The sequence below is a fragment of the Tamandua tetradactyla genome, chromosome 2, assembly GCF_023851605.1.
Source record: "Tamandua tetradactyla isolate mTamTet1 chromosome 2, mTamTet1.pri, whole genome shotgun sequence".
In the NCBI taxonomy this organism is placed as follows: domain Eukaryota; kingdom Metazoa; phylum Chordata; class Mammalia; order Pilosa; family Myrmecophagidae; genus Tamandua; species Tamandua tetradactyla.
The window spans coordinates 156,391,279-156,403,273 of record NC_135328.1 but is presented as its reverse complement, the minus strand read 5'-3'; the positions used below and the strand labels follow the sequence as shown (position 1 = coordinate 156,403,273).

The following is an 11,995-nucleotide window of genomic DNA, read 5'->3' as shown; positions in this document are numbered from 1 at the left end:
ACAGAACAGCTTTTAAAAGGGGAGATTTTTTAAATTGCAAGTTTACAGTTCTATGGCTATTGGAAATGTCCAAATTAAGGCATCCAGGGAAAGATACCTTGATTCAAGAAGGCCAATGATGTTCAGGATTTCTCTCTCAGCTGGAAAGGTAAATGGTGATGTCTGCTAGCTTTCTCTCCAGGTTTTTTCACTGCTTCCACAGGGGTCTATCCATTCTTTGGCTGTGTCAGTTCTGGTGACTCTAGCTTTTTCCAAAATGGTTCCCTCTTAAAGGGCTCCAGTGAACGACCCCACCTTGAATGGGTGGAGATATATCTCCATGGAAACCATCTAATCAGAAATTACCACCCACAATTGGGTGGGTCACATCTCCATGGAAACAATCAGAAAGATCTCACCCAGCAATATTGAATGAGGATTAAAGGACATGGTTTCTCTGGGGTACATAATAGCTTCAAACCAGCACATAATTCTATACTTAGCTTTCTGAAGAATCATATCTCTGTTGCACAGCAGCTACACAAATTCACATTCCCACCAACAATGAATGAGTCTTACTATTTCTCCAAATCTTTTATAATAGTTTTAATTTTCCATTTTTTTTAATAGTAGCTGTTCTAGCCATTGTTAAATGGCACCTCATTGTGGTTTTGATTTGCATTACCATTATGACTAATGATGTTGAGAATCATCTCATGTGCTTTCTGGCCATTTGCATATCTTCTTTGAAGAGATATCTGATCAAGTCTTTTGCCCATTTTTAAATTAGGTTATTTGTTTTTTTGTTGCTAAGTTGAAAAATCTGTTTATATATTCTGGATATTAACATTTTGTTAGATATGTGGTTTCCATATATTTCCTTTCATTATGTAGGTTGTCATTTTAATTTCATTATAAACTCCCTTGAGGGACAAAAGTTTTTAAAATTTGGTTAAGTCCATTTAACTATTTTTTCTTATGTTGTTGGTACTTTGAGGAAGGTCTGACAAACCCAAGAAATGTCCTGAAAATGCTCCCCTACATTTTCTTCGAGGAGTTTGATAGTTTTAGCTCTTATATTAATATTTGGTCTTTTTTACTTAATTTTTGCTTATGGCATGAGGTAGACATTCAACTTCCTTCCTTCTTTTTTTTTTGGAAATGGTAATCCAATTTCCCAAGCACTAATTTTTGAAGAGACTGTTAATCCCAATTGAGTGTTCTTTGCTATCTTGTCAAAAATCAGTTGGCCATACATTTGAGAGTTTATTTCTGAGCTCTCAATTATATTTCACTTGTTTGTGTATCTGTCATTGTGCCAGTACATGCTGTTTTGGTTAGTCTGGCTTTGTAGTAAGTTTTGAGGTCAAGAAGTGTTAGTCCTCCAACTTCAGTTTTCTTTTTTGAAAGGGCTGTAGCTATTCAGGTCCCCCTACCCTTTCATATAAATTTGATGGCTGTTTTTTCCATTTCTGCAAATAAGGGTGGTGGAATTTTAGTTGGAATTACATTGGATCTATAAATAACTTTGGGTAGTACTGGCATATTAATGATATCCCATGAAATGGAATATTCTTCCATTTATTAATGTCATCTTTAATTTCTTTTAGCAATGTTTCACAGTTTTTGGTGTACAAGTCCTTTACAACCTTGGTTAGATTTATTCCTAGGTATTTGAATTTTTAAATTGCTCTTATAAAGAAATTATTGTATTGCTCTCTTCTTCTGATTGTTCATTGCTTGTGTATAGAATCACTTTTATTTTTGGTTTCAATCCTAAACCTCACTACTTTCCTGTATTCATTTGTTAACTCTAGGAGCTTCATTCTCAAATTTTCAGGATTTTCTGTATATAGGATCATATCATCTGCAAATAGGGAAACTTTCACTTCTTCCTTTCCAATTTGGATGCCTATTTCTTTTTCTTGCCTAATTCCTCTGGCAAGAACTTTCAGTACAATGTTGAATAACAGTAGTGACAGTGGGCATCCTTGTGTTGTTCCTGATCTTAGAGGAAAAGCTTTCAGCTTTGGACCATTAAGTAATATGTTAGCTGTGGGCTTTTCATAGATAAATCATGGTATTTTCCTGACTAAATGTACATAATGGGAACCATTGATCCCTTTTAATTGACTACAAACTTGAATTAATCAACCCCATAATAAAATACTCTTAGCTTCTTGGTTTATATCCAAGTCCATTAGGGTATGATCTAGAACTTAGTGTTGATGGAGCTACATTGTAAGACATCCCTTGTGGAAGAACTAAGATGATTTAGAACAAGTGTACTCTGAAGGGCAGATGTAGGGTAGAGCAGGAAGCAGGTGAAAAGCCAGAGGACAGGGATGGATGTTGCAAAACCAATACTAGTGCATAAGCAAACAATAATTATTTATGAGAAAGTCCTGTCTGCTTTCTCTGGTGGAGACTCAATTCCACATGTGACGTGGATCAGATATTCCTGTATTCCAACACAGGAATACTGAAAATCTCTCAACACCATGGGCTAATTAATATATACAGTTCAATGATTTTCATCTGTACGGTAGAGGTATTCATATCTTCCTTAGCTAGAAAATTAAAGAACTCCTATATATTGAGCCTGGAAAGGAGTGTCCTCTCTCTATTTCTCTTGGAGCACACTTCATGTTCCTGTTGATTGGACTGCAGTCACTCCCAGGTGAAGCATTTGGGATTCAAAACAGGTGGGCCTGGAGATTGTGGCCAAGACTTGAGTTTGAGGACTTCTTTCTCCAATCTCAGGTTTGCTCAACTACTGTTTGTTTGGTTGTAAGAGAAAATCCAGAGGAAGAGAGTTGTCTGCTGAGCTACTGACAATGCAACCACAGGTGAGTAGGGAATTTTTCTTTAATATGAAATTACACCTATGTGGCTGGCAGATGATCAGGTCTCTCCTATTGCATGGATATTGCAAGTGCTTTCATCAGCTATTCAAGGATATGAGCTTCAGTTAAGTTTTCCCAGGACTCTAGCATAGTTATGGTAAATTTGGGACTCGTCAATAAAAGTAATCTCCTTCTCAACATTACAGTAGTTTTTTCCAACTTCCATTAATGCTGCGTGCTCTGAATGGATGAGAGATGTTTCCTTTTTCTTGTACAGCCCGTGGCCTCATTGGTGATTCATACACTCATAGGTCATTTTAGTGCCTGAAATTGTCTTAGGCACACATTGAACTGATGTGATAGAGATGAGTAAGACCAGAAGTTAACCATTAGTAGACAGTGTGATGCTTCAGCAATTGCATTCAGTCCATCCACTGTTACAGTTGCTGGGGTGTAGGGCTGTAGATTGTTGACAAAAGCACAAGAGAGAAGGTTAGCAAGTTAAAGGAAAGAAGGACTCATTTATTTTCACCGATTTTACATTTCTTAAAATTTTGATAGAATATATTGGCACATTTTGAAAGCTTCAAAAAGGAAAACTAAAATTATCCTTGCCACTGTTGTTCCCAGTTGCCCAACTTCATTTTTTGTAGATCAGTTTTATAAATGAATGCAATGTATAGGAAGTATTGTTTCCTGAAATTTGGGTGTTTGTTCAGGAGGAATATAATAAGTGGAATAAAATTCATGCCCTTGTAAAAATTTTCAAGATTTTGAGAGACCAGAAGCTTCTTTTAATCTTGAACAGACAGATGAGGTGAATATACAAGACAGACACTAAAACCTGGTGTTTATAGGCCTGAGAACAAGTTGATAATGGAACTCTCCTACTACAGGAATGGTCACATTAGGGCCAGATTCCAGAAGAACAGTCTCAGTGGTCCCTACATGTTATCTTGAATCATCTGTACTTATATTTTATAATATATTATAATGAACACCTGAGTTATGTAGAATTAAAAGAAGCAGCACTTAGTGATCCAGAGTTCTGTTCAGTTTTGTGGAATTCTGGATATTGCTCAAAGTTCTTTGCCATTTTAATGAATACTGTACCTGTGGAACAAGTTTATATAGAAAAATCTTCATACATTAGCTCATTGAAATACATCGAAACCCTTAAGGTGTTGTTCAATAATTTTTTAAATGAGAGAAAAATAAAATAAAATTCCCCTATATAGGATTTGCCTATATCGGAGAATAATCTAACCATAGTCATCGTTGAAATGTGATATATCATGGATATTGTTTGCCTTATGATGAGTCTGTAGGTTTACTTGAAATTAGTAGGAAAGAGTGTTTTAGTTATAAATGTTTAAGTGCAAGGAAGTCTTAATTACAAGTATTGGGAAATTATAAGGTGTATATCATACCACATATTATGTGATGTTCCTTTACAATGGATTTTTATGTATTCAGTGTATTCAAAGTGTCTGAGTGTGTGCAAGACAGATGGCAGTTCAGCATTGAGAGTGATCTTGCTGGAACTCCAATCACATTTTGAGCTTTATATTCACAGTCTCTTTTTCCTTGGTGCTGTTATTTGAGCATCATGCTCACGACATTGGTAAGGATGACCCTATGTGAACCCAAATTTCTCTCATTTAGGAATTAGTGACCTTAAAAGATGTAGCTATAGAATTCACCCAGGAAGAATGGGTCCTGCTAGACATATCCCAGAGAAAGATGTTCAGAGAAGTGATGCTGGAGAATATCAATCATCTGTTCTCAGTGGGTGAGTCTCCCAAAATTTTCTATCATCGATATCTATCTATCCTCAAATGTGTCCACCAATTACCTATATATTTATCGTATATCATCTTCTATTTATTCAAGTATTTAGATCAGCTTCTCCATATTGCTTTAAACTTTATTATTTTATATTGTCATATTTTATATTTTAATACATTTATGTTACTTTATATCATCTTATAACACACAACCACCTAAAAGAAATTTGTTTCCTTACATGTTGAAAAAATTTATAGATAAGTTGTGTGGGTTTATAGAACAGTCATGCATAAAATACAGGATTCTCATACAACACCCCACCACTAACACTTTACAATGGTGTGGAACATTTATTACAATTTATGACAGCACTTTTTTATAATTGTACTATTTTTAATAGCAGCTACCTGTGTTACAACTGATGGAAGATTATTAAAGTAGTACTATTAAGTATCATGCATAGTTTACATTAGGTGTATTTTCCCATATACTGTCTATTATTAACACCTGGTATTTGTGTCTTACATTTGTTATAATTCATGAAAGAACATTCTTACACTATTAGTTATAGTCTGTCATCTATAGTAGCAATACCTGTGTTATACAGTCCTGGGTTTTAACTTTTAATTTTTATGATACTAACATATGACCTAAAGTTTCCCCTTTTAACCAAATTCACATATTTAATTCAGTGTTATTAATTACAGTCACAATAATGTGCTACCATCACCATCATCCATTTCTAAGCCTTTTAAAATCAACCTACATAGAAATTCTCTACAAATTAAGCATCAACTCCCCATTCTTTACTCCCAAGCCATCCACTGTTAACCTATATTCTATATTCTAACTCTGAATTTCTAACAAATATGAATTAGTTCATCTTTGTACACAATTTATGCTTCCTTACTTTTTACTTACATCTAGTTCACCCTAATACAATTTAATCTTCTTGAGTACAACTTAATAACTTTCTTGAATCTTAATCTCCAACACTCAGAGTAGTGTTGGAAACTCAGTGAGTAATTGTTGTACAGATAAATAAATGATTGTATTAACTAGCGTTCTCTAGAGAAACAGAATCAGCAAATTTTATATAAATATAAAATTTGTTAAAGTGTCTCATGCAACCATGGGGATGTTAGAGTCCAGAATCTGTAGGGCAAGCCATGAACTGACAGCTCCAATGAAGGCCCTCAGTGAACTCTCAGGAGAGGTTGACTGGGTAGCTGTGGTGATGTAACTGTCCAAGATCTGTAGGGCAGGCCACAAGCTGGCAGTTCCAATGAAGGTCCTTAGTGTACTCTCAGGAGAGGCTGGCTGGATGAAGCAGAGTGTCTCTTCTGAATCTTCCTTAAAAGCCTTCTACTGATTAGATTTGGCATCACTCATTGCAGGAGACAATCCTATGTTGCAGCCCATGTGGTCATGATTTAAGTCCACAAAATGTCCTCATAACAGACAGGCAAGTTCTTGCCCAACCAGATAACTGGGCACCACCACCTGGCCAAGTTGACACATGAACCTGACTATGACAGTGACTAAATATTGTTAAGTAATTATTCAACTCAGCTATGCTGAGGCTTGAGAACACAGCAATAAAAGTATCACATATATTGTTTTCCACATAGTATTTAGATTGTTCTGGTGGAGTTTGTTTATTGGATTATTTTTAAAAATAATTATCAAACACTGTAGAAACAGAACTCTCCCCATTTAGAATTTGGAGGATTCTGCATTCTCTCTTTGAAATTGTGCATGGGCAGCAACAGCCAGAAGTCTCCACCAAAATGGGCACAATGGCAAACATCACACCTTTGCTGATAAAATATTTTCATTGTTCTGTGTTCAAAGTACTTTTGCCATGCTAACATTATTCTTTGGTAGCCTGCCATGGACTTGATGTTAGTTCACTGTTATTAACACAACTAAAATGCAGGTATATTTTTTCCTACAAACAGGATATCAGATCTCCAAATCAGATATGCCTTCCCAGTTGGCACAGGAAGAAGTGTGGAGGGAAGGAAAAGGATTTCTCCAAAACCAGAGTCCAGGTGAGTTCTAGGGACCTATGGATCAGTACAGGAGTACCTGGTCAATTAGTAGTATGTCCTCAGAAATATCAACTTCAGGTTTCTGTGAGTTAAGATTTATGAAATGTAGGTACGGATATTGGAGAAATCATCTTCATATGTGGTAATTGTTCACTATACTTATCATGCTCTGTTAAAATAACTTTGACTTTGGTAAGGGGATATTTAAGTACTATAGGAATCAAACTTTTACATAATGATCTTTGTCCTGGTTCTACTCTTGAAGATTTTCCCTTTCTTTACCTCCCTGACTTCCCAACTTTTTATTTTTCTTATATTTCAATTCTGAAAACTTATGATTTTTAATGTACTTTAGTGTTTTCTTTGTCCCAGTGTATTCATTCATTAGATATTCTTTCCCAGCTAAGCAAACAATGTTTGAAACATACTGACAGGCATATTTGGGAATTCCCAACATTTTCATTTCCCTCATAGTAATCTAACAATTTTTGTTTTGTTTTCAAATTATTAAAGCCAAGAAAAGTACCTTTAAAAAAGAAGAAATTATATTCATGCAACCTGTCTGCAGGAAAGATACTTCTAACATCATGTCATTGGTAAGCTTCATTGCTGTGAATCCTGGTTTTCCAAATAGACAGTTTTGAGTGGAATAAATTAGGAATTCAGTACACTCACATAACTGTAATTAATGCTGGGATTAAATGCTATCCCAACAAATACACATCATAGTTTGAATTTAGGGAAAAATTAAGCTGAATACAAAACTCTAACCTGAATTTATAAAAAGGAAATTGCCTAAACTTTGTTCACATACATAATCATTGAAACATCATGAAGTTTGAAATGGATTGGATATGTCTGTAATTGGGGTGCTATAATAGGGAATATCTTTGGTCATGAAGTAGAATAATGTCTGTATAAAACTAACATGGGAAAGATTTTAATTAGAGGCCAACACTGGAAAATTAGTCTAGAATTCATGTGTAGGGAAATGAAAAAATTATGTATATGGAAAAATATTTTACAGTCTCTCATCTTATTCCTACAACAGAGTTCTCACTTGGAAAAGAATTCCTTTAAATGTAATTATTTCCAAGAAGATTCCCCTCACAGATCCACAATGACTCAGCATACATCAATTAACATGGCAGAGAAATCATATTTCAGTAAGCCTCTTGCAGAAGTCCTCAGTAACCTATCATCTTTTCATCAACATAAGCAAAATCACACTAGAAGTAAATCAGATGAATGTCATCAAAGTGCTAAAGCCTTTTTTGAAAGCTCTCGCCTAAGACAATACATTGGAACTCACAATGGAGAGAAACCATATGAATGCCATTTATGTGGGAAAGCCTTTAGTCAAAGCTCTACCCTCAGACGACATGAGAGAACTCACACTGGTGAGAAACCCTATGAATGCCATCTATGTGGGAAGGTCTTCAGTCACTGCTCTAGCCTCAGACGACATGAGAGAACTCACAATGGAGAGAAGCCCTATGAATGTCATCTGTGTGGAAAAACCTTCAGTCAAAGTTCTTCTCTTCGACAACATGAGAGAAATCATACTGGAGAGAAACCCTATGAATGCCATCTGTGTGGGAAAGCATTCATTAAACCATATATCCTCAAACAACATGAGAGAACTCACACTGGAGAGAAACCCCATGAATGCCATCTATGTGGGAAAGCCTTCAGTCAGACTTCTTATCTTCGAAAACATGAGAGAACTCACACTGGAGAGAAGCCCTATAAATGCCATTTATGTGGGAAAGTGTTCAGTCAAAGTTCTCATCTTAGAGAACATGAGAGAACTCACACTGGACAGAAGCCCTTTGCATGTCAACTATGTGGAAAAGCCTTCAGTCAGAGGTCTTGTCTTCAGCAGCATGAGAGAACTCACACTGGAGAGAAACCCTATAAATGTCATTTATGTGGGAAAGCTTTCAGTCAAAATTCTCATCTTAGACAACATAAGAGAACTCATACCGGAGAGAAGCCCCATGAATGTCATCCATGTGGGAAGGCTTTCATTCATAGTTCTGCCCTCTGGCAACATCAGAGAACAGACACTGGACAGAAACCATAAGAATATCATCTATATGGAGAAACATTAATTTTTCTAACATTAGACAATATGAAATTTTTCAAACTGAAGTAAAACCCTATGAAAGCCACCAATGTGGGAAGGCCTTCAGTCAATATTCTTACCTAGATGGAATGAGAGAACTTGTGCCATAAATGTTTTGAATATGGAAGAGACTTCAAACATAGCTTTAATCTTTAAATACAACAGAGAACTCACATACTATGTTTGTAATTAATATGTAATCAATATGTAAGTGCCTTTAGTCATCTGTACCACTTCAGTTAATCTAAAGAAATTCACACAGGAGAGAATTCATATGAATGTCATCTCTATAGCAAAGTCTGATAGGACAGAGTTCAAATGATATACTATATGAGAAAACTGACATCATAAATCTAAGGAAAGGGAAGAGTCCTCATTTATGATTCTAATAAACAAACCAGAGAAACTGCATGTGAGAAATTCTGTCTGTACTTAATGTGAGAGTGCCTTAATTCATAATTTATTCTTTAAATAAAATGAGTGAACTCCACAGGGGTTAAACACTAGGTGTGTAATCACCGTGCACTATCATATAGCTAAACACAGGCCCTGATGTGCTAATGAAAATTCAGTTTAGGATTAACTTTGAAGACATGAGATAAGAGGGGGAAATGCTTACTCAGGATGAAACTCCTTAGGAGAATTCCAGAAAATTGATGATGGAAAATGTGTTCAAGGATAAAGAATTGGAAATTATTTATTCAGAGATTGGGAAGCTTATGAACAACAGTTAATTGTGACTCTGCAAAGGATAGTGTTTGAGGAATTTGGGCAAATTATTGGTTACTTAAGAGCTATGTTATGGAGATTAGTGAAGGAAATGCTGTAGGTTTGGGGATAGGAGAAAGTGTGAATCTTTGATTGTGTAGTCTTACAGGGTAAATAAATATGGTTCAGTAGTTGCCTTTAATGGCTCATTGATGGACATTTTGGATCAGTAATCAAATATATGAAGGGTAGAAACAGCTCTGCTTCTGATCTTGGAGGAAACAGTATTTCATCTCAGTGACTAGAAAATCAGTTGGTGAGAGGGTCCTACACACAGTAGTTCACTGAGCCAAGCAGAGATCCACATTGTTGAAATTTCCCTCGTGTAAACTATAATCCCTTCCTTGAGAGTCTCAGTATCTGGGACTGCAGGTGACAAAGGGGGTACTTCTGCTTTCAGACACCAATGGTTACCATGCTCCACTTGCCTTTTCCACTGGCTACATCAGGCTATTATAGGCAGAGATGGTGGAGAGGAGCACAACTGCAGGTGGCATCTCTTATGGGATCTATAGTGTCCTTCTCTCCACCAAATAGGTACTATTGCCACTGTTGAGCAATGCAGAGTTGTGGGAGCACAGTGTGTGCATGGCCTGTCACTCCCTCAACCATGATAGCCAGAATTTGTTGGGATGAGGGAGTGTGTACTTGTAATCACCATCAGGATGTGCAGTGGTGCAGGACACCAATTCCCGCAATGCATTCCCTGGAGAGAAGCATGACCACAGAGGTGGCCAAAGGACCACCTTTGATCGCAGTAACCTCCCATAACCACACCTGTGTGGAGGGCTGAAAACTTCAAAATACTATTCATTGCCCCCTCCCTCTGCATTTCTTGGAATGATAGTGACCTTGGTGCCTGTGCCAATTTGAAAGTATTAAATGCCCCAGAAAAGCCATGTTTGAATCCTGATTCACTCCTGGTGGAGGGAGCCCTTTCTTTTCATCTTAATTCAATACTGTATGTTGGAAACCTTCCATTAGATTATCTCCACAGAGATGTGATACAACCAGTTGTGAGTGTGACCATTTGATTAGATATCTGTGTGACACCATGCATTCCAGGTGGTCTTGACTAGTTTACTGGAAGCCTTTAAAAGTGGAAACATTTTGGAGGGAGTCAGAAATGGTAAAGAGCAACAGAGGAAGCAGATGTGGGTACTTGGAGAACAGTTGCTTTAGAGAATAGAGACACAGATGTTTCGAGATGCTTGAAGCCCAGCAGCCATCACCATGAGATGTTAAGCAAGCCAGAATGTGGAGAGAGCCAAGGGAAGCCAAGAGATGAAAGCCAGCCCTGGAGAAGCAAAGTGAGGAACCCACATAGGAACAAAGGCTGAAAGCAATGGATCCCAGAAATGAGGGAGCAGCAGATGCCAGCCACATGACTTCCTAGATGACAAAGGTATTCCTGGCCCATCAGCCTCCTTTGAATTAAGGTATCTTTCCTTGTATGCCTTAGTTGGGACAATTTTGCAGGCTTAGAAATGTAAACTTGTAACATTAAATTCCCTTTATAGAAGCTGTTCCGTTTTTGGTATACAGTATTCTGGCTGCCTTCAAACTAACACACTGCCTGTATACAAAAGTGGTGTAAAATTTTCTTCAATGCTACTGAATAGTACATACATTGGGACATATAGCAGATGGTCCGTGTGGGATGTTCAGAATCCTTGGCCCCATTTTCAATTTGTCAAGTCTTGACAAAGAGGCCCCTCCCAGGGGCCAGCCTCCTCAGTCAGAGCCAAAGGGAGAGGTGAGAGATCTACAAGTTCTACCTTCTACTCTACTGTTCATATCTAGGGATTGAGGTGACGGGATTGGAAAGGGGAATATTGTCCCTATTGAACTCATGATCCTCCTTCTAATTTATATTTTCCCCAAGGTTCTCCACTGGAAATCCCATAAATGATGTCATTTGGGACTCCTTGGTCTAGTAGCCACAATAATATAACTTGATGAGTGTGGACCCTGAGGAAGGGGTGGCTGCTGACCCATCCTGCAGATCTCAGGATTTACTGGGTTCACAGGCATTGCCTACTGCCCATCTGTTTTGTTCCATTGTCAATTTCCTCAGCAGCCATTCTTTTAGTATGAATCAGGGGGAGTATGATAAACCTGTTTAATAGCACCACCCAGTGGTGCTCTGGGTGAGCACTGATGCAGGAGGGGACTTTCATAAAATCAGCAATGACACAAAACAAACTGGAAATCTGGTGAGGGGCTAAATCCCTCCACTGTGGTGGAATATCTGTGCACTAAAACCCAGTTGTTTCTGCATGACCACGGCTTCTACCTTGCTACTCCAAACCTTAGTTGAAACTCAGGGGAGATCTCCCTAAGTAGTATAATCTCATCTGACTCCCTGAAGGATTCAGTTAAATAAAGGCTTGCAGCCACATTGCCAACTCCTCCCTCCGCATCCCCCACCT

General features: G+C 37.4%; 1 protein-coding gene across 3 annotated transcripts in view; it reads left to right on the top strand.

The window, feature by feature from the left end:
* The window catches only part of LOC143674109 (uncharacterized), an 81,638-nt gene extending 69,963 nt beyond the window's left edge, over window positions 1–11,675 (top strand). For all 3 annotated transcript variants that reach the window (XM_077149429.1, XM_077149430.1, XM_077149428.1), the window contains 5 exons: window positions 2,743–2,828; window positions 4,491–4,617; window positions 6,575–6,667; window positions 7,181–7,263; window positions 7,719–11,675. In XM_077149429.1, the coding sequence (XP_077005544.1) occupies window positions 2,817–2,828; window positions 4,491–4,617; window positions 6,575–6,667; window positions 7,181–7,263; window positions 7,719–8,753 (1,350 nt within the window). In that variant the 5' untranslated portion in view covers window positions 2,743–2,816 and the 3' untranslated portion in view covers window positions 8,754–11,675. The remainder of the gene's footprint in view (window positions 1–2,742; window positions 2,829–4,490; window positions 4,618–6,574; window positions 6,668–7,180; window positions 7,264–7,718) is intronic.
* Window positions 11,676–11,995: the final 320 nt, after the last annotated feature.